The 27,600-nt window shown below is 38.0% G+C and overlaps 1 protein-coding gene and 1 long non-coding RNA gene across 2 annotated transcripts; both read left to right on the top strand.

Moving 5' to 3' along the window:
* Positions 1 to 1,959: 1,959 nt before the first annotated feature.
* On the top strand, positions 1,960 to 16,731 carry LOC139938419 (ATP-dependent DNA helicase Q1-like). Its single transcript, XM_071933931.1, has 14 exons — positions 1,960 to 2,046; positions 3,192 to 3,356; positions 3,737 to 3,919; positions 4,431 to 4,610; positions 4,947 to 5,059; positions 5,710 to 5,902; positions 6,744 to 6,910; positions 7,227 to 7,308; positions 7,515 to 7,663; positions 8,182 to 8,299; positions 8,801 to 8,939; positions 10,371 to 10,471; positions 11,215 to 11,352; positions 11,954 to 16,731. Exons 2-14 carry the CDS (start codon positions 3,302 to 3,304, stop codon positions 12,370 to 12,372), a joined length of 2,037 nt encoding a protein of 678 aa, XP_071790032.1. The 5' UTR covers positions 1,960 to 2,046; positions 3,192 to 3,301; the 3' UTR covers positions 12,373 to 16,731.
* A 903-nt stretch (positions 16,732 to 17,634) lies between these two features.
* LOC139938414 (uncharacterized) lies at positions 17,635 to 27,308 on the top strand. The gene is made up of 3 exons (XR_011786153.1): positions 17,635 to 17,813; positions 22,988 to 23,161; positions 24,605 to 27,308. It is a non-coding gene; the product is annotated as an uncharacterized lncRNA (long non-coding RNA).
* Positions 27,309 to 27,600: the final 292 nt, after the last annotated feature.

Genomic DNA, 27,600 nt, shown 5'->3' with positions numbered 1-27,600 from the left:
TTCTTTCATAGTTATCTCCCAACTCCGACGACCAATCGAGCTCACATGTTCACAAGCTTGTTATTTTGTGCATATGTTGAGATACAGCAAGTGAGAAGACTGGTCTTTGACAATTACCGATAGTGTCCACTTTAACATACTCGATGTTTGTGCAGCCGCAAACAAGCCACCCTCACTAAGTACGGCGCAGCCCTTGTGCTCTCCTAAATAATATTGTACAACGTTTTCACCGCTAGATGTGTAAACGGTTTCAATTTCTACAGAAGCGCGTCATCAGAATTCCAACTGGATAGCCCTGTACGCATACCTGTGTGAATGTTTCTTTTGTTCTTTCCATTGTCCCTGTTGTGATCCTCCCAAAGACTATGTACACAACATTCCTAATAGGACATCCCTCTTCGGAAATTCCCTGGTGTAGACTTTTGATCATAAGATAGCCAATGTTCAAACACTGAAGTCCTTAAAGGCAAATAAGCACACAGGCCCGACGACGGCCTACAACTTTTGCAAGTATAGACGACTTCACTCGTACAAATTAAGCTAGAACACCCAAACATTTAATTGACTGCTGCACTACTCATTTCCAACACCGTAGGCCGCTTTATAGTCGGTCGCGCGTTGGTCGCGCGATGGAAATCTTGCGCGCAATCCTAAGACTGAGGCCTAAAAACCGTGTCTTTTTATGATCGCGCGTCAAGATTTCCATCGCCCGACCATCGCGCGACCGACTATAACTCGGCCTTGACTGTACCCAAGACACAACTCTGCTGCAATAATGCACTAGATTATGGTCCATACTGACTATTAGGTCAGTGGGCTGTATACTCAGCAAGTAGGCCTTGCCCCTCCAGATAAACCCACATCATTACAATCGCCTGCACCCCGAAAAGAAGTTGACCGTCATTTGTGATTTGTGATTAACTTGTTTTGATTTTGTTTTCAAATGAAACTCAAGAACATCTTATAAAGCACTCTATCTTGCTCATAAAAAAAATGAAAGAAATCAATCATTCCTAAGAGGAGTTGTGTCTTGCAAGCTGTCTACAGAATACATGACAAAACAAATGAGTGACTTTTTGTTATACCCTTTGCTACTATTAAAGCCATTACACACTTTCGGTACAGAAAAAAAAAGTTCACAGATTTACAAATAACTTCAGGGTTTACAGAAGGAAATGGTGAAAGACTTCTCTTGAAATATTATTTCATGAAATGCTTTACTTTTTGAGAAAACATTCAAACAATATCAATTCTCGATAGCGATAATTACGAATTTATTTTGAACACGTGCCATGACACGGCGAAACGTGCGGAAACAAGGGTGGGTTTTCCCGTTATTTTCTCCCGACTCCGATGACCAATTGAGCCTAAATTTTCACAGGTTTGTTATTTTATATATAAGTTGTGATACACGAAGTGTGGGCCTTGGACAATACTGTTTACCAAAAGTGTCCAATGGCCTTATAAACTCAAATGTTTAGATCCAGTCTATAGTAACACTCCACGGCTACAAAATATACATGAGTGCTTTCAGTAAAACAGGCATAACTTCTCTTAACAAATTTCCATTTGTTTCATTCTTTTTTTAAGATAAGCAGGAAAAATGCTTGTGTATTATGTGTTTCACCGGGTTTTGGGTGTGTCAATGATTTCTTAAATCATCCTCGGTCAACTTCTTTTTGACCCTGTAGGCCTACAGAACAAGCATTAGATTTGCCAGAGATTAAGCCACGCTTCCCCAGAAATTTAGAAATATACAAAGAAAGAGTGATGCGTCAATTTCAGACTAAGCTGGTTGGAGGGGGCTCTTTGTTTTAAAACAAAGAGCCTCGAGCTCCTTTGTCTGAAGTTGTCAACCGACACGACGCGCTCAGTGAGAGTCATAAAATCACCACAGGAGGGCGCTTCTAAAATATAAATAGAACCTGGCAGACAACACGTGTGCACTTTGGTATTGGAAATACCCGATCATTACGAGACAAGTGTGCGGTGTCCGGACGGCTACCATTACATACATTATGATAATAATGATCTGAACTTAGGAAGGTAAGCTTTGTGTTTCTTTTTGTCTGAAATATTGGAAGTGGTAGTAGTCTGTACAACTGTATTGCTGGCTACCAATATTGTAGATAATCAAGGTGAATTTGTATCCCTTGTGGGGGTGTCAGCAGACGACGAAATGGTTTGTGTTAAAAATGATATCTGTCGCCATCGTATTGTTATCGTAGCCTACATGTTTGATGTTGTTTACTGCACTAGTACTCCGAACTCCATTACTGGGACCAGTTCTTAACTTAGTTGGGACATAAATGGTTGGGAACACCCGTATTATTTGCTAACATTAGGTCACTGGAACTGTGCATGTAAAAACTGCATCTTTGGTCATGTTTTAACTTACATCCATCAGTCTTCACTTTATTTAGTTACACTTGTGGTTTGTTTGTCATTTTTGTTGAATGTTGGTTGTTATAATAATTGTAATGGAAAGAGGAAGGAGTAAATAAGGAAAGGAAATTGGTTGTTCATATAAATTGTGTATTCAATTTTCTGACTAACAGTTACACTATGTATTAACATAATTGCATTTGGCTATTTTGATTGAAGTATAAATTGATACGCTGGGTTATTCCTCTAGTCCTAGAACTATGAATGAGGTTCGTTCCGCTATTGTTTCCATGTTGAGATGATACTCAATAGCAGAACGAACCTCATAGTTCTAGGAGTAATTAAAAGGCTACTTGATATGGTGTGTAATCATACCCTTTTTGCTGTTTGGAGGATTTTGGTTCAAACTTCATTCTAAAATTCACTGTGGATGGAGGGATTGCATCATTAAATACTGACAAACATCGCAAACAGTTTGTGCGATAATTAATTATAGCACATTTCCCCGACTAGCTTGGCAAAAGGTATAGATTTGATTGCTCCCTGTCTAAGAGCAGGGCTGGAATGACACAGAGGCCAAGGTTCGTTGCCCCTGGTCTTGGCCTTGGTGCCCTTCAAAAGTTTCCCAGAGACTTTAAGATTTCTCATGGAAGTGCCCTTTGAAAAATGAAAATGGCCTGGCCCTTTTAAATAGTAAGTGTTTAAATAAAAAAAAACAATTTGAATTGGACTACATGGAATAATCAAAGTCTTATAACTCTTACTAAACAATTGTGTGACCTTTTTGTCTTTGATTTCCAAACTAGCACGGGAATTTATAGAGGTCTTCTTGTAGCCCAACTTGGAGCAGTTTGAAGATTGGCTCGTTTGATTCAGAGATTCACAGAGTAGCCAACCAAGCTGTACGTCGGTCATAATGGCATCAACTTCAAAATCGTCCAAAACTGAGAATGCACAAACTCAGTTGCAGGGTAAGATGAAGATCAAAATCATATATTTATGGTTTTATGCGTATTTATATTTGATGCGTACTGTTGCAGAGTTGGATTCAATACCCGGTCATGACACTTGTTCCCTTGAGCAAGGCACTTTAACCAAAACTGCTTCGTAAAAATTTGGGAAGGTATTGCATTCTGCTCAACCAGCCGGGCTCCTAGTGGATGATACCCATGCCTACATCCTTATGGACTGTGAAGGGGATAACCCTGCTTCAGCCTTTATGAGTACATGTGGCAGCGTGTCCCTGTGTAGCCCTCCGACCTTACTTGTGATGTTAGGCGATCCCTCATTAAATTAAAAGTGAAAATAAATTAATATAGTAGATTTTGTGTTGTAATCTAATCCGCATTAGGAGTTCTGGATGAACTTGGCCAAGTTGAGATGAAGCTGGATGGCGTCAGGAAGCGGATCGATTCCCTGGTCCAACAGCAAGACCAACTCCTCGGCAAGAAGCAAGAGCTGAAAACCAAAGCGGACCAGCTGCAGACTCTGTGCCAGAAACTGGAAACAGCAAGAGGGGACTTTCAGAAGTCAGGTAAACTTAATAAGTATGGCGTGTCTTGGCTGAGCTGTCTCGCATTGGACTCAAGTTCTAGTGTTTCTGAGTGGGGGTTCGAGTCCTGGTGAGGACTTGTGTCCTTGAGCAAGACCCTGAACCATAATTGCTTTGACATTTGGATTGGACTTAAAGCCCTAGATCCTGTGTGTTGTGGAATGCACTAGTGTAAACAAAAAACTAGCACACTCGTCTGTATTCTGAACTCAAATTGTTTAAGTTTGGCCAAAGCATGCTGAATTGAAATAAGGTCTTTGGACTGTTTTCTACATGGTGTTTATCTTGGTTTTAAAAGCCATTCTGTGTATTCTGGGCCATTGTATAGGGCCCTATGGTTTTCTCTTTATATTTTTTTGGGTGCGTATTGGCTGAAATCTGCGTGTTTCGGTGTGCATATCGCATACCAGTCTGATACGCTAGTTCAGCATGGGGAGAACTCTGAGCTTTCTTTTGAGCAATAAAGCCATGTTTACATCTTAACTTCCCCTAGATTTCTCATGGTCCGAAGAGCTGCATAAGTTGAAGAAGTCCAAGTTTGGAATCAAGACTCTGAGATCAATGCAAGAGCAGGTGATAAACACGACGATGTCTGGAAGAGACTGCCTTCTGGTCATGCCCACGGGAGCTGGAAAGAGTCTGTGTTTCCAGCTACCTGCACTCCTGAAAAAAGGTAAGTGTGTTTGATTTCACCGCCCCCCCCCTCCCCCCCACTTTGGAGAGGTTGAGATTGTCATAGCTAGCTAGACAATGGAACGTTATTGAAATTTTTATTTTGTATTTCCCATGTCAACTGAACCAAAGGGCCATGATTTGCTAAATAATTGCTCGTGCAAATTTCTTATGCAATTTCTCATGATGTGTTGGGTAAAACTGAACATTTCTTCTCGTTTCCTGTTCATCGTGTTCTTGGCACTAATTGTGCTGTTGGATGTGTATTAAAAAAAAAAAAAAATGAAAATTATGTTCTTGTTCAGTGTCTTTCTTCTTGCTTTCTGACCCTCTGTAGGCGTGACGCTAGTGGTATCTCCCCTAGTGGCATTGATGGAGGACCAAACGCTTGCCATGAACGAGCTTGGTGTACCAGCGGCAATGCTTTCTTCAAGCACACCCCCAGAGCAGGTGCTTAAAATCTCTCAATCTGAAACTTTGTTAATTTATATTTAATTTGTTTAAAGTTCAGTAGAGTGTGGGATCGAGTCCCAGGCCTGACACTTGACCATTATTGCTGCGTGCTTTAGATGGGACGTTAAATTGGGGAGGTAGTGCTTTCTGCTCTACCGGCTAGGCTTAGAATTGAAGATACCCAAGCCTACATTCGTATGGACTATGAAAGGGGTAACCCTGTTTCAGCCCTAGGAGTAGGTGGCAATGGCCTCTGGAAAAAATTAATTGTAGCCCACACCTTGAAGTGGCCTTCGGCCTTGTTTGTCAGGCAACTTGCATAAAAAAAGAAAAAAAAAAAAAGAAAAAAAACTGTTGGTCCTACATTGTGTATTGACCGTAAAAGAACCCAGTGCACTTATCGTAAAGAGAAGGGGTTCGCCTGGTGTTCCTGGTTTGATTGGCTGCATATTGCGCCACAGACCACCATTACATGATGCTATGTAAAGGAATTGGTCTCATACTTGAAAAAAACCAGAACTCCGCATACCTTGCAGGAAAAATATGTTGGAGCATCATGAAGGTCACTGAGTGACGGATTTGATTGAGCGCTATATTAGAAGCCACTATTATTATTAGAATTATTATTTAGTATTTGTCATTTGCAGTTGAAGGCGACCAATGCTGCCATGCTGGATGATAACGCCCCACTGCGTCTTCTTTACGTCACTCCAGAGAAGATTGCTAAAAGCAAACGCTTCATGGCTCAACTTCAGAAGTGCCATCTGAAGGGACGGCTGGCCAGGATCGCTATCGATGAAGTGCACTGCTGCAGTCAGTGGGGACATGACTTCAGACCCGGTGAGTGTTTTTAAATTGAAACTGGTTCATGGTGATCATGTCACACATATCTGTAACATTAAGATCTAGATTCAAAGTAGCAATTTTTTTTCACACACGGTCTTGATGTCACAACTCGCCCCTGGTGGCAGTTGATTTGGGTCAACAGCACAAATCAGTTAGGGGTAGCCTTCACCTTGAAGTGGTCGACTGTGGCCTTGTGATGTCAGGCAATCTCTCATTCAAATAAATATATATAATAATAATAATTCCATAGACCGTGCAAATCTTGTGTGTATCAAAGATGATTTTCTATGAAATCAAATCTTCTTATTGAATTCTATTTATGCAAAATTTATAAAAATAAAAATACCCATAGCAGTTTGTTATAAGTATAATGTAAATTTTTAGTACAACAAACTGTTTAAAGGGAAGGTACACGTTTGGTAATTACTCAAAACAAATATTAACTTAAAACTGACTTGGTAATGAGCATTGGAGAGTTGTTGGTAGTATAAAACATTGTGGGAAATGACTCCCTCTGAAGTAACGTAGTTTTTGAGAAAAAAGGTAATTTCTCACTAAAATAATAAAATACTTCTTGCTAGAAGTCTTTTATTCTTATCTGACAACACACAAATTTGTCCACTGAGGGTGTTTTTTTCTTTCATCATTTTCTTGCAACTTTGATGACCAATTGAGCCAACATTTTCACAGGCTTGTTATTTTATGGTATGATGGGATACACCAAGATGGATCACTGGTCTTTGACATTTACCAAACGTGTACCTTCCCTTAAAATGAACATTACCTTTTCTCTCCAGCGATGTAACTAATATTCCTGTACATTTGGACGTTACAGATTATAAGATGTTGGGTGTTTTGAAGAGACAGTTTCCCGAGGTACCAGTACTAGGCCTGACGGCAACCGCAACGGCTAGCGTACTAGAGGATGTGAAGAACCTGCTTAATATGCAAGCATGCATCATACTGAGGTCATCGTACAACAGGGCTAATCTTCTCTATCAGGTATCAGTGAAAAACCTTTTCTTAAAAATATTGTAATAATGTTCATCCCACCCCACCCGACGACGCTACCTTTAGGAGAATAATTGATCATATTTGTAAAAACTAAATCAAAGCATACAATTTATTATACGTTTTGCTTTGTGTGCTGCAATTACCTCAAGGGATAAGCCGCTTGACGCACGCACAGTGTAGGAATTTCAGAAAGCGGGTGATCGTCGGACGGCCTTCATCACATGTAATTTTCAAAAAGCGTGTGGACTGTTAATTAATTATTATTATTGTACAACAACTTCAGAAGGAATCTGTTTTCTTTCAGATTTGTGACAAGCCCAGCAATCAGGCAATCTTCAACGAGAAAATTGTGAATTTGTTGAACGGACGATTCAAGCACAAATCAGGTTGGTCATTTCCATTCTACCAAATCTCCTGCTGTTTCAAAATGATGACTCAAACAAGCAAGTCTTTGGTTTGTTAAGACACTGGTTGATGGAGTAAATGACTCTTCATGACTCTTCATCACTCCCAAAATGCATGCAGATGAGTGCATCTGTTATAAATTAGTTATTGAATTTATCCTCTTTCCTTTTCTTGATCCCCTCTTTAGGCATTATCTACTGTCTATCCAAGAAGAATACAGAAGACGTGACCGAAGCCTTGCGAAAGAGTAATATCAATGCTGAGCCTTATCATGCCGATCTCAGTGCTAGCATCCGGAGTGCAGTACATGGACGTTGGAAGAAAGGAGATACACAGGTTCGTTCCCCTTGTTTACTCAGTCGGCCTCTAGGTTTCCTTCCAGGGTTCTCTAGACAATTTAGAGGATTGCATTTTCACCATCCCCAAAATTAAAAATCCACCTTCCCCACAGCTGGCCCACACTGAAACTTAGCTTCAGGATAGTGGGCTGGAGTTCTGGTGTACACAGTTGGTCCATTGCATTAGAATCGTATTAGTATCTTAGTATCCAACACACTCCAGATATTCAAGAGTAAATTAAAAACACATCTATTCTCTTTTTGTTTATAAAACTGGCACCTCCGAACAAAGATAGCTTAGTTGGTAGAGCGCCAGCACATTAATCCGGAGTTCGTTGTTTCGAATCCCATTTAGTCAACTCTTTGTTCAACCCAAAAAATCATTTCAAAATTTACCCAGTCAGTTTCCCTTGTGGTTTATATTGATATTTTATTTCAAGTTGAACTATTTCTCACAAACAAGGATACTGGCATTTGAATGGAGGTTAAACAGAAGTTGTTCTTAATTTATTGAAGGTGGTTGTAGCAACGATAGCCTTTGGTATGGGAATTGATAAACCAGACGTCCGCTTCGTCATTCACCACTCAATCAGTAAATCACTGGAGAATTACTACCAAGAAAGTGGAAGAGCAGGTACGAGAGGCAAAACTCAACGATTGTCAGTAGACTCAAGACTCAAGCGTATACTGCTGGATTTAAATAAACAATAAGTGTGCTGGATTCTTTTGTATGTGTCCCTTCCGAAGGATGAAGTAATTAAACCCAGCACTAATGATGTCACTTTTGCTTGAAATACCCGGCTGTCAGACAAACATACCACACCACCTATGTGATCACGGTGTCTTTGGCGCCCCAAATTGCTCTAGTAGTGTAGTTAGTCGCGAGTAAACATAAAAATTGGACATATACGCGCATTAGTGGAATTTGACACTTTTGTCTGAGATCCAGGTACTTAGCTTCTATTTATAGCATTAGTGCAGAATGCTATTTCAGTGTCTTGCTTAAGGACACAAGTACCAAGACCCAATAAACCCACACATAACATATAAACTTGAGTCTGGTGCACTAGTGTGACTAGTTCCGTATGTGACACCATACTCCTATATTGATATTTCTCTTTTCCCTTTTGATCAGGGCGTGATGACAAGCCAGCAGAATGTCTCCTCTTCTTCCACATGTCGGATGTTTTCCGTCAGAGTGGGATGGTCATGGTGGAGCAGACTGGACTTCAGAAACTCTACACGATGGTAGCTTACTGCATTGACCAACATCGGTAAGCTGTCAATTTGACCATTGAGTCTTCTAAATACTTGATATAAGAGTCAAATGCTCTTTAAAGACAGTGGACACTATTGGTAATTGTCAAAGACTAGCCTTCACAGTTGGTGTATCTCAACATATGCATAAAATAAAAAACCTGTGAAAGTTTGAGCTCAATCGGTCGTCGAAGTTGCGAGATAATAATGAAAGAAAAAAACACCCTTGTCACACGAAGTTGTGTGCGTTTAGATGGTTGATTTCGAGACCTCAAGTTCTAAATCTGGGGTCTCAAAATCAAATTCATGGAAAAATACCTCTTTCTCGACAACTATGGCACTTCAGAGGGAGCCGTTTCTCACTGTGTTTTATACCATCAACCTCTCCCCATTACTCGACACCAAGAAAGGTTTTATGCTAATAATTATTTTGAGTTAGTGCCAATAGTGTACACTGCCTTTAAAGGCAAAGTATAACTTTGGTTTTTGGACTGATTCTATTGTTTTAATCCATCAATGTGTCCAACCTAGTTCCATTAGGGTGTCTGAGCATGAAACCAAACTTTCTGCTTCTTCTCACCCATACTCTCTTGCTTTGTTGAGTTGAAGAACAAAGAGCCATTCCAACAGCTTTATTCCACGTTCTGCATCTCTTTGGCTCTCTTTATTTGGTTCATGTTAAATCCCTCCATCCTACAATCTAGACCATTTCAATTTCTACATTCAGCTCCTCTTAGTTATATCTCACATTTTATTAATTGTTCTTCTTATGCCCCCTTACCAAGAGTTTCTTAAAATACTTATACTACCAAAAGCTGCTGTAGGCTTTTAACCAATATGGGTGACTGGCAACGAGGTAACTAGTATAAGTCTATTCCCACGAGGGACTTTGAGTGACCAGATAGGCCCCTCTTCTGGTAACTCACAGGCCCGAGGGGGAATAGACGTACACTAGTTACCAAATTATGCCAGTCAATATGTGTTTTATAACACAACTCGATCTTAAATGTCAAATAAGAATAGAAAAAGGAGTTTTGTAGTTGTTGTTCACGGTTCAAGTCAAGAGAGGGCAAAACACACGTGCGCGATCACTAGCCTATATTAGTTCACCCCACGTGAACGTGTTTCAGCCAACCAGGGGTGGATTTCACAAAGAGTTAGGATTAGTCTTATCTCGAGTTAGGACCGGTTACTCGTCCTAACTTAGGACTATCCATGCAACGTGTATATCTCCTAGGACTAGTCCTAAGTTAGGACTAGTCCTAACTCTTTGTGAAATCGACCCCAGAATACAGAACAACCAAGAGGTGTATTATAACAGTTTTTATTGCCATTCATTTTAAGAGTGATTACCAACGAATACCTTCCCTATACAATGATCCTGAACTTGTTACCTCCTTCTTGGACTTTGAAAGTAACTAACTTTGAAATGTTTACATGCTCGGCAGATGTCGTCGCAAGATTCAGGCAGAGCACTTTGATGAGGAGTCGAGCACTAGCAAACAGCAGTGTAATGGAATGTGCGACAACTGCAAACAGAAAGAGAAGGGTATGCTTCTTGTGAACCACATTGGCTTGGTGTTCCGAATATTTTTAAAGGCCACCCGCGGTTTTGTTTTTCTGAACTTTTTGGGTCTTCAGGTTAAAACAAAGATGTTTTTGTTAAATTTATTCTGAAATATGCGCAGACTAATCAGTTCGTGTTTATTAATAAAAAAATAAAAAAATGAGATACTGCCAAACATCACGAAACATCCAGCCACTTCAAGGTGAGGGCTACACTTTACTGATAACAGTCACCAGCGGTATGCTGCCACATACTCTTGGGGATGAAATGGGTTTACCCCCTTAACAGTCCAAATGATGTACGCATTGGTATCAGCCACTAGGAGCCTGGCTGGTAGAGCAGAATGCACTACCTTCCTTATTTTTACAAAGCAATTATGAGTGTGCCTTGTAATTAAGGGCACAAGGGTCATGACTGGGATTTGAACCCACACTCTGCTCTTGACAAAGGATGTCGGACACTTGGTACCTTTGCCACTTCGTACCCTGGACACTTCGTACCTTCGGGACACTTCGTACTGTAACCAAATTGGTCACTTCGTACTGTGGGCGGGGTACGAAATGACCATCAGCTGAGTCACTTCGTACCTTCAGCTGAAGTGTCCAGGGTACGAAGTGGCAAAGGTACGAAGTGTCCTGACACCTTGACAACATCAGAGCTTTGGTCCAGTAAACTAAACAGCCTGGCCACCTTCATAGATTTTTATTACTCTTTCATCCTGGCAGTTCATGATGTGAAACTGAATGAGTACATTTCAACCCTTCTGGAAATACTGAAGGCAAACAGCAAGAAGGAAACGCGAATCACTCCGCTGAAGCTGGTGGACTTTTGGCTTGCCAAGAAACCCTTTGTACAACTAGCAGGTAAGATAAGACAAGGGTTTTCCTTTACCTAAGTTTACGTCTTTATCCCTCGAAAGGGGCCTTTCCACTAGACTAAAACTGTTGGGGTTGGAAAGACACCACACTTTTGTCAATTCATCAAGTTAATAAACCACAAGGAAAATTGACTGGGTAATTTGTGGTTTAATAACTTCCTGTTTGAAATCAAGAAGCTGCATCCACTTAGGGTGGCTTGGCTGCCGCTTTCCAGGTTGTACCGTAAGCTTGAGTATGATCCCTGGCTATACACAGCAGCTCATGATTGTTTGGCCTCTGACTGGTCTCCCTGAACAAAGATATACATAATAGAGAGATCGCCAACATCGGGCTCATTAGGTTAGTTGGTAGAGTGCCGGCATGTTAAAATGTAGATTGTTACTGGACTTAGATCATTACTGACGACCATCAAAGCTTTAATAGATGGAAATTTGCATCGGGATAAAGAAAATTCATTTTTGTTTTACCCATTTACACTGATGTGTACTAGCACTGTATACTCGGGACTTTCCCGATTTCTGTGAAAAAATCACAGGCATTTTAACCTGTTGTTTTCTTTAAAATATGTATGTGTCTGTTTTTACAGGTGGCAAACCGTCCTTGTTGAGTCGCCTGGATTGTGAATCCATCCTTTGCTTCCTTCTCCTGGAGGGTTTTCTCAAGGAGGACTTCCATTTCACTCCCTACGCAACCATCACCTACATTTTACCCGGACCAAAGGCAAATGGTTCCCTCAATAAGGATGCAGTTATCTTTAAGTATCGACCATCGTCTGGATCTGAGGCGACTGACATGGATGCTACTGGCAACTCAAAGTTAAAGGGGTCGTTTGGGGAGGGTAGAGGAAGCTCTGGATGGGGTAAGAGTGCGCCCTCTACTGGGAGTCAAGGTAAAGATTTGAAGGGTTCTGAAGGCCAAGCTGCAAAGAGGAAACGGGAAGTGCCTGAATCAAAGACGCAGGCAAAGAAAGGTGGAAGCGGGGACGTGAAAAAGCGAAAAGTGTGATGGTTCTATAGCATGGCCCTTCATTCTTCAGCCTTATCCTCATTCTGTAGCCTCAATATTCTATTGCCTTTCAATCAAGGTATTCAGTTTGATTGGTGTGCAGAGAATGTTAACAAAACATGCTTCATTACGATCGATTAAAAAATACATCCTTTTCAATGAGCGAGTGTGTTAACATCCAATCACTTGGGTCATTAAACTTAAAGGATGATAAGTTAAATTACTAGATCCTGGAAAAGCAATTACATGGAGTTGGGGATAACTGGTGAATGTTACCAGACGAAAAGGATGTGTCTTTTAAGCCTCATTCTTTAATAGAGCATTCCCTTAATGTTTTTATTATGTTTTAAACATACACCAATGTGTGTAGAGTACTATAATACTCAGTACTTTCCCCAGTAGGAACAAATCCACATGCATGTTACTTGGGTGGGATTCGAACCCACGACCTTAGCAATTCTAGAGCAGATAATGCACCACTAGATCATCTAGCTTGGCCTTGTCCAGTGGCTAGAGGCAGTTTGAATCCTATATATTAGCAGCAGATACTTTCCCCAGTCCCCATTAACTTTATACATTATCATCTTTATGCCACCATATCTTAGAGGTTAATCAATCATTAAGGCTCTTCTGCGAGTCATGACAGGTTAAAAAAAAAAAAAATGTATACATTCTCATTTATGCCACCATCTTGGAAGTGCTGGGCCGAGCGGTTAAGAGCACCGAATTCAAACTCTGGTGTTTCTGATCAGCAGAGTGTGGGTTCAAATCCCCAGCGGTGACACTTGTGTCCTAAAGCAAGACACTTTGCCATTGCTTCGTCCTACGGATGGGACGTAAAGCCGTTGGTCCCATGTGTTGTGTAATGCATGTAAAATTACCAGGGCATTTATCGATAAGAGAAGGGGTTCGCCCCGCTGTTCCTGGTTGTGGCTGCTTAATGCGCCGTAGCACCTTGTAAACCCTTATAAGTGCAACATTATTGGGTCTCAGAATCCATCACTGCAATAACCTATCTTTCTGAAAGTTTGTATATACTCAGCGCCTTGAGTATACCTTGTTTGGTAGATACGTGCGCTATGTAAGACTTCGATATTATTATCTTAGAGGTTAAATAGTGGTAATGCTTAGCCATGTACCTTGGATGGGCCAATAAGCAACCTCCTTTTGACTTATGTGTAAGTGCATGACGTCATGTGCATAAGGTCCATTGTTTGCACCACAGCAACATTTGAAAACAAACTAAAATCTGGAATGGAGACAATCACATTGTCAAAAATTTAAAACCAAATTGTACACAATTTTTCTTTATAATAAGTTTAAAATTAGTAGCAGGGGATAAGACATAAAATCATTTGATTTGACTTTAAAAAAAAAAAAAAATGCATGACTCACAGCTTTTAACGAATAGCTACTATTTCAACGTTTGGTGATATGTTTTTGACAAATCAAGTTAGCATAGCATTTTTAACACTTGAAAACTAGACTGAAATTATAGTTTTTGCAAAATGCAAAAAAAAGTTTGTGTCTCTCTTTTTATTTGGTTGACACTTCTAAAATGTTTAATGCATGACAAGCATGAATTGTATCTGCTGGCAGTAGATAAAATGTAGACTTAATGTATATTTAAAGTGCAATGTTTTTTTAAAAGTTTTTGATGCAGGCTGTAGTAGAATTACAAAACAAACACTTATAACCAAAGAAATATATTGAACTTATAACTTAAGTTGTAAATTCATAACCAAAGAAACAAACATGTGACTGATCTCACTGAAAGACCAAGAATTCTGGTTATTTAATCTGATAATTGTAGAGTCATATAAATTAATAGCAACAAATGTCTAAATACAAGAGACCATAGCTGTGGCCTTAAAGACAGTGGACACTATTGGTAATTACTCAAAATATTTAATAAAACCTTACTTGGTAACGAGGAATGGGGAGAGGTTGGTAGTATAAAACATTGTGAGAAACAGCTCCCTTTAAAGTGGAGAAATTTTTAAGAAAGAAGTAATTTGATTTTGAGACCTTAGATTTAGAATTTGAGGTCTCGAAATCAAGCATCTGTAAGCACACAACTTTGTGTGACAAGGGTGTTTTTTCTTTTATTATTATCTCGCATTTTCGATGGCCGATTGAGCTCAAATTTTCGCAGGTTTATTATTTTATGCATATGTTAAGATACAACAAGTGAGAAGACTGCCTTTGACAATTACCAAATCTGTCCAGTGTCTTTAATGGCAGGAAAACAACAACATTACCAAGTTCTGGCTTGTTGTGTTGGACATATTAATTGTTGTGTTGCACATATTATTTGCATCTTAATTTTGTGAATTTCACAGTAGCAACATTCAATATTATTAGTAAGAAATTATTACGCCAGAGGTAGTTATAACTCATATCTCATGCAGTAAATTATATTGGATCAGGTTTTTTTCACAAATAATTTGACAAATTGTAATCTGAAACATCCTAGGTATCTCCCTTGGCGCCAATCATCCAGATTTTTCTGTCATCTAAATTATTTCCATTTTTGAGAAAGAAATTTGATCATCTTGAAATTTTTGAGGAAAAATTCTTGAAATTGTTATTACAATATTGTAACATTTAATTTACTGAGAATCTTGTTAAAAGTAGCTGTTTACATGTTTCTTGAAAACTTGACAGTAGTTTAGTTGGATACACTTTCAGTCTTCCCAAAACTAATTAAATACTGTTAAAATTAGAATCACCCACATAAATAAATTCAATTTCTGTGATTGTATTATGTCACCAGACTACAGTAACATAGCATGTAATCTAAATGGTCTCATTGCAGACAGTGTTTCACATAATGGAAACATCTTATTATGTCACCAGGTCATGGCCAATGTTCTGGTTTATTGGAACAGCATACCTCTTAAAGGGTGTGCATAATACTGGTAAAATTGAAAATATAATCGGTCACAGATTTGCATATAACTTAAAGATAGTAATGATGGGAAACTTCCCTTGATGAACGTTTTCGTGAGTCCGGACCAAAACCTGTGGTTTTGACAGTGACAAGCGTTATGTTTTTTAAGCTTAAACTTTCACAGAGTTGTTTTTTCATGCTTATGTTATGTATGCAGAGTCACATAGGGTGTACTGTTCCATGAGAATTACTTATGTTGTCTGTGAGCTTTAAAGTGATAGTTTAACACTGCAGTGAGAAGAGAAAAACGGTCTCTTCCCATCAGAAATTGTAACTATCACTTTAAAGCTCTTCTGTACCAATTTCCCAGTGTTTTTAAAGAACTCTTTACTTTAGTAAAAGCAATTCTTTTGCAAATCAACTGATGTTCAATATTTTATGGTTACATTTGCATTGGGGATAAAGAATATTCATCTTGGTTTAAAGACAGTGGACACTATTGGTAATTATCAAAGACTAGTCTTCACAGTTGGGGTATCTCAACATATGCCTAAAATAACAAACCTGTGAAAATTTGAGCTCAATCAGTCGTCGAATTTGCAAGATAATAATGGAATAAAAAACAGCCTTGTCACACGAAGTTGTGTGCTTTCTGATGCTTGACTTCGAGACCTCAAATTCTAAACCTGAGGTCTCGAAAACAAATTTGTGGAAAATTACTTCTTTCTTGAAAACTACGTCACTTCGGAGGGAGCTGTTTCTCACAATGTTTTATACCATCTATCTCTCCCCATTACTTGTAATCAAGAAAGATTTTATGATGATAATATTTTGAGTAATTACCGATAGTGTCCACTGCCTTTAATGTTTTGACATGTTTTACATACTATATTATAAAATTCTGAAGGCTGGAAAATTGTCTGAATTTTACCCTTTAAAAATATTTAATTAGGCCATTACAAATGCTGCAATGCATATTGATAAATAGTTCCTGCTTTCTACTTTACACTTATGTTATGTCAACAGTCGTATAATGTTTGTATTGCCTTATATAAATAATGTATTGCCTTATACAAATAAAAAAAGCTTTTATTTTATGCACTCTGTTATTGTCCACGTTTTCCCTTCAAGTACATGTACTTGCTTGTCTGTTTCTATCAAAACAAGATCAGGGCCGAATTTCATAAAGCATGCAAGCATATAAACTTGCTTAGCACTGAAATATATTGCTTAGCAGAAATAGGTTACTAGCCAAAATGTTATAAAATTTACATTGCTGCGACTGGTACCCCACTTAATTTTTGCTTTGCAAAGATATTTTCTGAGCAGAATTATCTCCTTATAGCTTTATGAAATTGGACCCGGCTGATGAATGGCAGGTTTGTGTTACACGCATATGGAAATAATATTTATTCATCGACATGGTCTTTGATGAAGATACTATTTCAACATTGTCATTTGTTGGTCTGAGGAAATATTATACAATCCAGTAATATAAGTTTCAGGAAATTAACCCTGAACTTCCTTCACGAATGAATGCTCAAGTTCCAAGGTACTTAAACTTCTTTGTTTATTATGCTAATATAATTGTGTTTAATTAATGACATTTAATGACCTACTTGAGTAATTATTTTAAAATTGGATTGAGTACCTCAGAAGAATTGTTCTCTTGGTCTTATTTTCTTAGAGATGGTTAAACAGTTTGCAGAAATTGAGCAGGATACCGGTCACAAATGGTACAGTTGACATTGTAGGTCGGCTGGTAACCTTATTCTGGTAAGCATATTTTGTTGTGCTTAGCGACTTTTTATGCTTTAAACAACTTTATGAAATTGGGCCCTCAAAATTGACATCAAATGAGATTTCAAGTATTTGGTTTATTTAAAATTCAAGACCAGTCGTTACTGAACCTATTTCTCCAAAGAGCCATGATCCTTTATGTACGAGGAAACCATTTATAAATATTGGCTCGCTTCCCCACTGCACTCAAATGAGAATAAAAATTAGTTGAAGTGAAATTTGACACCCTAATTAATGTTTAAAGAGCGAGGAGACTAAAGCAATAATCACTTAGGATACAAGAAGTCATGTAAAATTAAACAGCTGTGCTTTCCCACCCAGTTGGCTCATATTCATAGAGCTGCTTAAAACATTTCTGCTAAGCAAAATTAAGCAGGATAGCAGTCACAGATTGTAAGTGTGAAATTGCATTTTGGTCAGTAACCATATTTTGGTAAGCATAGTTTTGTTTGGCTTAGCTACTTTTTATGAAATTTGAGCCCTGTTCATACTATTATGAGGATGGAAATGGTTGAGTGAGCACATATGCCAGTTCTGTTAATGCAGCCAAGTGGTGTGCAGGTTGGTAAGTGATCTGGATTGCTTGTGGATTCGGGGTTGTGTGACACACCGACATGAGAGTAGGTGTCTATGTTATCGCTGCATAGTAAAGTATTCCTGGGGAAGGATGGTAATTTCATCGTGTAGAGTTTGAGCTTGAAGACTGAGGGGCAGTGGGGCTCAGTATTTGTGGCTACATTAGAACAAGGTAAAGTCAGTCATACCTGTTTTTGTTTTAACTTCTGTGGTTATAATTGCACGATACAAAATTATACTCTTTCCTTGCTTACTTGCATAGGAAAATGCCCTTCGCTCAGTACTGCCTATGCTTATGGCATCGAGGAAGGAGTATTTGTAATCCAAAACATGTACAATAGGCTTTTTTGTTAGCGACAGAAAGCCTCGTTGCCAGAAACATTAAATGCTTAGGAAATGAAAGTGAAATGTTTGGCTTTGGGACCAATTCCATGAATCTTTAAACAATCCACTTGTGGTTCAGCATGCTATAGGTTTGATAACGGGGAATGGACCCTAATTGATACTGTTTTGGTTTCATGAAAGGGTTTTATGAAATGAATTCCTTTCATCTAGTTAAAGTATTCGGGTACTTTTTCAAAATGTCCACAGATTTTCATTAAACTTACAGGGTTTGAAGATAATGATAGTGGAAGGCTTCCCTTCAAATATTACTAACTAAAGTTGTGTAGTTTTTGAGAAATGAGTAAAACAAATCACAAAATAGTTTTGGTCTCATGAGACCAGAATTATTTTAGCGTGTAAAATCCCCTTAACCAGTTATGATATTATACCAAAACCATAGCATAACTGGTTAAAACGTTTTTACATGCTAAAACTGAGGAGAAAATTATTACTTTTACTCATTTCTCAAAAACTACTGCACCTCCGTAAGTAAAATTTAAAGGGAAGCTATCTACTATCATAATCTTTAAACTGTGTAAGTTTAATGTAAATCTGAGGACATTGTGTTTTTTGTTAGGAAAAAGTACATATACCCTTTAATTGCCCCCCCCCCCCTCCATATTCTAGAATTCCACGATGTTTGTTAGTGCATGCTACACATAAAAAAGGGTTTAAGATTTGGGCTTTGGGATTCTAAAGTGCAAATAAGGTGTTCTTGATCATTTTGTTTTCATACCAAAAATAAAGTAAAACAAAAAATATAATAAAAATGAAACAAAAACAAACAGGTTGATTTGTCAAAAATGAAAAAAAAAAAAAATGAAAAAAAAGGTTGATTTGTCAAAAATATTGTTAGATAAAAACACATACAACCAATGCCCAAATTCTCCCCATTGTTATGCAATAATTTTAGAGGTAGTCCACACCCGCTGCCCCTCTTTTGGTAGTAAACTTAGAAGAGCATACTACTAGTAGGCTTGTCACTCTTAGGTTTGACCTAGACAAAATTGCAACAGAAAAGATTTCTTTTGCAACAGTTTTTTCAAACCCCTCTAAACAACATTGCCTATCCAAAAAAACAAAAAAACAAGAAGTAAGCAGGGGAAATATGCATATTTATGTTGCTTAGATTGACTAGACTATAGCTAGTTGAGATGTTAAGAATAATACAAGATATGCTTATAGCCAATACCTCTGCATGGAAATTTGCCTCAGGAAAATAGAAAGGGCTGCTGAGTCATATTGAACCATATTGCACTCGAAGCAGTCAATATTTGTATACTCAGCCATTAGCTCATTTGAAACATGGTTGACACCATGGTAATATGGTGTCATAATAATATTTTGTTTGGTTTGGGAGTAAGACGGGACAAATTTATGTAGAACTGGGTTCAACACATCTCAAAATGGCTTCTGCATGGTACATAATTCATCAATACACCAATGCAAATCTGCAAAACAAGGGAAATGAAATATTTTACAATCCAGGTAAAAAAAGAAAATGTTCACTCACAAGAAAAATAATTTGACTACTAATAATGACATTAAAGACACTGGACACTATTGGTAATTACTCAAAATAATTATCAGCATAAAACCTTACTTGGTAAGGAGTAATGGGGAGAGGTTGATGGTATAAAAACATTGACGTAGTTTTCAACAACTTCATGTGACAAGGGTGTTCTTTCTTTCATTATTATCTCGCAACTTCGATGACCAACAATTGAGCTCAAATTTTCACAGGTTTGTTATTTCATGATACACCAAGTGTGAAGACTTGTCTTTGACAATTACCAATAGTGTCCAGTGTCTTTAATGGTCGATGTTTGTTTGGGATGTTGTGCTGTTTGGCAACACTAATTGCCATAAAAATAAGAAATCAATGCCCCCCCCTCCATATTCTAGAATTCCAGGATGTTTGTCAGTGCATGCTACACAAAAAAGGGTTTAAGCTTTGGGATTGCATATGTTGAGATCTTGTTGTACACCAAGCGAGAAGACTGTTCTTTGACAACTACCAACAGTATCCAGTGTCTTTAAGTAAAAATAATGAAAATTTATAAAGTGCTGCTGGTATCCTCCACCAACAGAACAGAACGGAGGGTAATATTGTTGTAGCAATAACTAAATAAGCCTAGAAAGTTTTGAACTAATAAACAGTGATGGAGAACAATTGAATTGTTTTAAATTGTTCCACAATGAAGGAGCAGTTGAAGCAAACAATTTGAGATTGGATTTTCCTTCAAACATGTTTTGTTATTGGATCACAATAGGTTTATATTTATTCCCCGATTTCTAAGTCACTTTAAATGTCTAAATTTAGCAAACTTAGCCTAAGAAAGAGTGTACAGATGAAAATTGCAACTATTCCACCTGAAGTATAGAAGTAGAAAATTGTACTAATGAAGATAATGATTCACATTGTACCATTCGTCATCACTGTCAATTAAAGTATAACAGACCTTTATCACGGTGCAACCATCTTGAATTTATTCCATTGATATCAATGTTACCAAACAGAGGCTGGAAGAACAAAATAGTCTGGTTCCTATTTTCAAAAATGTACATTTGTTATTGTTATTCAATACGAGGAACATGACCAAGATGGAGGCAGCATGAAAAAGGTCTATAGTGGTTGTAGACAACGCAGCAGGAAATATGTTTATTTTTAATTCATTGAAACAAATAACCGGAGCTAGCATTACAAGTTTAGTAGTCTATTAAAGCCATTATACACTTTCGGTAAACAGTATTGTCCAAGTCCCACACTTCCTGTATCACAACTTATATATAAAATAACAATCCTGTGGAAATTTAGGCTCAATCGGACATCGGAGTCGGGAGAAAATAACGGGAAAACCCACTCCTGTTTTCGCGCGTTTCGCCGTGTCATGACATGTGTTTATAACAAATCCGTTATTCTCGCTAACGAGAATTTATATTGTTTTACCGTTTTCTCAAAAAGTAAAGCATTTCATGGACTAATATTTCAAGAGAAGTCTTTCACCATTACCTTCTGTAAACCCTGTAAATTATTTGTAAATCTGTGAACTTTTTTTTTTTTTTTCTGTACCGAAAGGGTCCAATGGCTTTAATATCATAATAATAATATGAATGATAATTATTACCTACAAAAGCTATTATATATGGGTCTATTTATATCCCTCGTTGTCATTGTCTGGCAACAACCACCATTACTTTAATTAACATTGATACAAAATGGTAGGGTAGCAGTATAAATCATAATCTTCAATGATACAATTTTCTACTTCTACTCTCCAGTTTGAATATCATTTTCAGAGAAAAAAATTGTTCTGCCGTCTATTATAATAAAAACAAAAGGAAAAGAGATTGCATCCACAGCTGTCAATGTGTTGTAAACTACTCGGAACCTGTGTGTTGTTTGCTCCTCTAGGTGAGTTAATATTAAATAGGGTAGTTAACCTAAATTTATAGACAATTTGTCAAATATTAGGCCAATGTAGTCATAATATCATTTTGTCCCTGGTTCTCTTCATTATGCATTGTAACAACCAGAATTTGATGATTTACACAATGACCACGTGACAACAAAGTCGTGATGCATATTAGGCCACTATAGGTCAAATTATGTTATTATGTTGTTTAAAAAAAAAAATCAATGTTAAAACATTGGAAATTTGTAAGCACAAAAACTGCTCCAGAAATTTTCATGCACGATCCATGCATTAAAATCAAAATTTTATTAAAAGTGACACTTATTGTAGCTGTTTCAAGGTTTTTAAAAGTTTATCCCCCATGCTAACTCCCCCTGCCTTGTTTGCATGTGTCAGTAAATAAATTAAAACTGTAGCCTAGTCTTACAGCACTACACACCCACTTCTGGTCCTTAATAGAACCATGAGGAAGAACTATTTTCTTCCTCCATGATAGAACACTTCCCTGTTCTCAGAAAGACCAAAGTGTATTTCAATCTAGAAACAACTATGAAACGTATACACGTTTTTATCCAGTAAATGGAGGATTTCTCTTTGTTCTCCTGTTGTTTGGACTTAACTTTTTTAAAGCCAGTCCCTGTCATAGTTTTGAACTCAAATTATTGCTGTGTGAAAACACCCATACCCCCTTTGTTAAAATCCTCAGTCCTCATTTAATAAATCCCTTCACTAACTTTCTGTTGCAAACCAACAAAAGAGAACAAATTCTGCTCATTGACCCTAATGATCTCTTGGTCTACTTCCATTCAATTATTTCCTCTAATATACATGTACGCGTAGTATGGTGACTATTTTGCAAGCAGCTCTGGGTTTGTGTAAGTGGAAAATCTGACATTTTCATGCCAGTTATCACTCAGTGAACACATGCCCTGTATGCTGAGGACGAGTCTGAACAATTATACTGTAGTCTTGATCGAATTTGAAGTGGACAAATCAACCATGAAGGAAAGGTTCCACATTGATTTCCTCAGTAATGTATCCTACATGTTCTGGATGAACTGTTTTTAGCAACGAGGCCTTGAGAGTTCTACTTCTAAGAAGTGATTTCACATTTAAAAAACGAAGAGTCTTCTTTAGTTGAGTTTTTTTTAGTAAAAGCCAATCTGCTTCCATGACCCCTCACTGCTTTCTTATGACTGATTGCCTGCTTGAAGACAACCTTGTGCTCGAGTCCCCGAAATTACAAATAACGGTCTCGTACAGCAGTTACCCAGTGTTCCGAAACGGTTGTCTGCAACTACAATCATTCTATTGGTTGAAATAGGCCTTGCAGTGTCGTGCAGTTTTATCAATTCATATTGCTGGATGAAAAGAATTCTGGTGAGTTTAATTTTACACTAGAGCCCTTTCGCTTTCATACCATAGTGACTGTGTATATAGCACACAGGAAGAGTTTGAACTAACACGAGTTGTGGATGCACTTATGTTATCCATCAATTCTGATCACTAAATAGTGAGCAGCTTTTACATTTTTATCCCTTAACAGGCTGATAAATGACAACCTTACAGCTTTAGTAACGAGAGGCAATCAGTGTTATGTTAAAGGAGATTTCCTGGAGCAAGTTGTGAGGATTGCCGGCTGGATCATCTAGCGTCATTTTATTGGTTAGTGGTGCAAGACCCTGGCATTTACAGCTGATTGAACACAACTGTATGAAAGGTAAGGGAAATTTTGATGAATTTCTGATCTAGCATGTGTGACATGTGTGAAGAGGCCACTGCTGGAAGGAATGCAATATATAAAAGTTCATAGTCAAACCAGGGAAGCTAAACATGTGACAAGCAACTATCTGAAATTAAGGCAAGTCTGAATTCAGTTACAATTAAGAGGTGTTTGTGCACACAATATTATTCATGGTTTATTTTAAAATTCCAACTTGTGCCAGAGACACAATTGCAGCCAATTGTACAGGTCTATAAAGTTACATGATTTTAAAATGATAAAAAATTCAGGGCAAAACAAGTCGAATTACGTTTAAAGTAAATACATAATGCACGAACACCTAAAAGAAGAAGAGCTTGCCAGGTACACTACTACATTTTGGCACAAATATTCACTCTCACATGCAATGAAAGCTTTGGCATTGTGTTTCAACCATAAATAAATTTTAGCCGCGAACACTGAGTGCAATTCAAACAAAGCCAATTTCTGAAGTTACACCATATGGTCATATTATCATGGAGAAAGAAAACTCCATGGTCATGTCATTATGAATCCACCTTCAACCAGACACAGTGTTGTCCACTTACTTGCATAATGAACCAAACATCCCTTATTACCATAGAGTTATGTATAAGAACTAGAGGGCACACTGGCCTATATACGTGCCCCGGCATGCATGCAGGCGGCCTTTTTCTAAGTTGACAAACTGGCACCCACAGCATGTGTTTGTGTGGCCGTTTTGTAAGTTGAACAAAACAGCATTGCGTAGCGTTTAATAAACACAAACTCCAACGTGTGTTTCATATTCAACGCGTGTACAGAATAACGCGCGCGTGTCTCCTTGCGGTCCCGTCGCGTTTGTGCACGAAGCATCACCCGTGCGCCCTCTAGTTCTTATAGATAACTCTATGCTTATTACACATCAGAGTGTATAAATAAAGAGAAACACATTTTTCAATAGATGTTAAAATATAAACTGGAAAAGCAAATCGTAAACAGAACTTGTTGCTCAAATTGTGTTGGGAAATAACCATCTAACTGATGGATTTAAAAATCCAATTACTACTGAAAACTTATTGGCCACAGATTCAGAAAGTTTTATTGCAACATTTTAATCCAACCTAACATAGGATTCAAACTGCCTGTAGCAACCTGGCAATTTCGGTGGTCTAGTTGGTAAGACACTGCTCAAGAAAGTACAAAGGTCTTGGGTTCACATTCCACCAGAGTAATATGCCTGTAATTTTTTTCTTTACTTATCAGTGTTTATGGGTAAAGCCAACATGAATAATCTTTATCTCCGATGTAAATTTAACATCTATAAAATGCAAATGCAGAAAAAAGACAAATATATTGAAGATTTCATGTGTTTGATAATTCACCTTTGCATGTAAAGATTAATCAAATATCTTTTTAATTTAATTTGTTTTGGTTCGTCAGAGAGGATATAAATCATGCCAGAACGGAAAGCAAACAGGCACCCGATCTCAACGATCAAACGCCAAGGAGCCATCAGAAGGAAACCACCCCACCACCATGATGCCGACCCAGAGAACCCCATCTTTGCCTCCATCCTAAAACTCTGGAGCATAACAAACGGGATCTTGCCTGATGTAGTCGGACGTGTGCCTGAGGAACACAGGACATTTGTGTCCCATTTATTTGGGGTTCTCAAGATTTGTCTGTTGCTGCTAGCTCTACACATGCTGTTCAGAGTTTTCTTTGGGAGTTAGCTGGACCCCCCCCCCCTGAAAATCCCCGTAAATGCCTGTATCTATTGCAAATGTAAATTTATTTTTTACTGTACAAAGAACAGGGGTGTGAGTCTCTGCTGACAAAACAAGTCTCACAGTTAGATACAAACTTTTTGAGGCAAATTGAATGATGACTTATCTATCTTTTGGTAGCCCCTTGGGTTAAGATTTCACAAAGCTTTTATTAGGAACAGTGTCCTCAACACTAGAGAAGCAAATACCATGATTTCTATATGTGGACAAAATAACAGTTGGGTTTATCCGCCAGGCAGACATAACCGCTCGTTTTGAATCCAATGCTTTGACTCCAGGCTAGCTTGGTCTCACGTTTGTTTCAACAATATTGCTTGTGCTTTGCATGTATGTGCTCATTCAGGGCTTCAAATGAAAAGACGGAGCCTGAAGCCGAATCCAAAGCCGAAGCTGTGGTTTCGAAAAGGGCCAAAGATGATGAAATTTCTAATCCATGAAAGAAAGAGCACGGGTGAAATAACTTGTCAACCAAATGTTCATGTAATAATATCTCTTACCTACAGTGGAAAACAAAGTGTTCCCTGAAAGAAGTGTTGTGATTGGCAGATTGGAATAGAAATGCCTTATCTTATGTGACAATGAAGCTACTACTAAACAAAAACGTTACTTGGAACTACTGTCTTACTTTGGACTTGGCTCCACCGAATTGAGCAATTATCATTGCTTTTAATTTGTTACAAAAACTCTTGCCGTTTAACAGAACAAGATTTGTTTGGCAAAATTGTAAGGGTTTCCTGAGCTTTGTGAAACAAATAAATGTCCATAATCGATTAATAAACATTTCTTATAAAAAATATTCACTGGAGACAACTCATACGTTCACCATTTTGAAGCATTCAGAAATAATTGCAAAAGATTAACAATTAGGGAACTTTTTGTGTGAGAAGTTCGAAGATTTGTTATGCAGTTAAGAACGTTACAATAGTGCTCCGAGCACTGCATGATTTCAAATTGGGTTGTTTCACACTTGGCCTTGTACACATCTGTTAGTTTGACTATGTAAGATGGTATTCACAAACTTTTAAAGGTAATGTTTTCTTTTTAAACTAATTTTATACTTAAATCGAGTGGCCTCCAACATGAGACTGAGTACTTCTAAAGTAATTTAAAGTTCTAACATGTCTAAAGGCAGGTTGGTGTAGCGTTGTGTCTTGCCTCGCCCTTCCACCTCTGGGACCCCGGTTCGAATCCCACCGGGGGCACTGTGTGAATGGGTTTTCAGTCCCTAATTGACTGCTTGGGTTTTCCCTGGAATAATTCTCTGGGTTTTTTCCACCCACATCTAAAACGATAATTTCTTCGTTATCTTCTCTTCTCGTTTGGCTCTAATTTGGGCGTTGAGAATAATTATCCAGATCTAGAATGGATTAAAAGCTTGAAAGTCATTAAAGGTAGTCGTACTTTGATAATGACTCAGAAAAGTGCCATTGATTGATAGAAAGTATGTTTGCAAATTTGAATACCCAGGGATCATCTAGAGGCGACTTTTGGAAATTTTCATGGAGCCTATTTGCATGGATGCTGCCCTCAATCCAGCCACAATTTATGGTTGATGCCCGCTGTCACCTCGCTAAACAAGGATAGATTCAGCATTCTGGATGAAAATACCAGGACAGTTTTGTAGTTCCAGTCCCAAAAGCTCCTATGTTTGATTGGCAGAATGTTATCCCACAGCACTTTGTAAGCCATAACATGTTGCTGCATGTATGTAAAGGAAGTAGGTCTCATAATTCAAACGTAGTCTCACATACCTTGCAGAAAAATACTGTATGTTAAAGCGCCTTGAATGTCATGGAGTGATGGATATGTGCGGTATACACTGTATAAGAAGCCAATATTATTTATGGGGCAATTCTTCACATACACGTAGTTTGATTAGAAATGGCATACATTGTCGTTTTACTGAATATCTAATTAAAGGCACTGTACACGATTGGTAATTGTCAAAGACCAGTGTTCTCACTTGGTGTATCCCATTATAAACAGAAAATAACAAACCTGTAAAAATGTGCACTCAATTGTTCATTACGGTTGCGAGAGAATAATGAAAGAAAAAACACCCTTGTTGGACGAATTTGTGTGCTATCAGATAGGAAAAAGACCTCGAGCTAGAAGTCTTTTAATATTTTAGTGAGAAATTACTTCTTTCTCAAAAACTACGTTACTTCAGAGGGAGTCGTTTCTCACAATGTTTTATACTATCACCAGCTCTCCAATGCTAGTTACCAAGTCAGTTTTTTAGTTCATAGTTGTTTTGAGTAATTACCAATCGTGTACCTTCCCTTTAAACTAAGATAAGCAATTGCTTGCCCATTTTTAGTTTTTGTACATTAAAGTTAGATCATGCATCTACATAACTCAATGTTTCTGAAGTACATTTTATGTAGCTTTCTCCCCATACGAACTATCATCATCATTATGATCATCAACATCAGGGCCCAGAAAAGAGCAGGATACCAGTGACAAATAGCACATGTGACAGAGCAGTTTAGCTGGTAACCTTATTCTTGTAAGCATAATTTTGTTGTGCTTAGCTTTTTGTTATGCTTAAGCAGCTCTATGAAATTGGGCTAGGCTGTATCTTCATCCTTTGATGTTGGATAAAGCCATCTTCCATATTAATTTCCATTGTCTTCTGTAATTTTTCAT

The sequence above is a fragment of the Asterias amurensis genome, chromosome 1 (assembly GCF_032118995.1).
Source record: "Asterias amurensis chromosome 1, ASM3211899v1".
In the NCBI taxonomy this organism is placed as follows: domain Eukaryota; kingdom Metazoa; phylum Echinodermata; class Asteroidea; order Forcipulatida; family Asteriidae; genus Asterias; species Asterias amurensis.
This window is presented reverse-complemented; position numbering and strand designations above follow the sequence as displayed.

Excerpts from the sequence above, each read along its gene's own strand:
- LOC139938419 (XM_071933931.1), top strand. The coding sequence starts at position 3,302 with ATGGCATCAACTTCAAAATCGTCCAAAACTGAGAATGCACAAACTCAG. Across the intron at positions 3,357-3,736 it reads TGCACAAACTCAGTTGCAGG|GAGTTCTGGATGAACTTGGC; the intron begins GTAAGATGAAGA and ends AATCCGCATTAG. Across the intron at positions 6,911-7,226 it reads GGGCTAATCTTCTCTATCAG|ATTTGTGACAAGCCCAGCAA; the intron begins GTATCAGTGAAA and ends GTTTTCTTTCAG.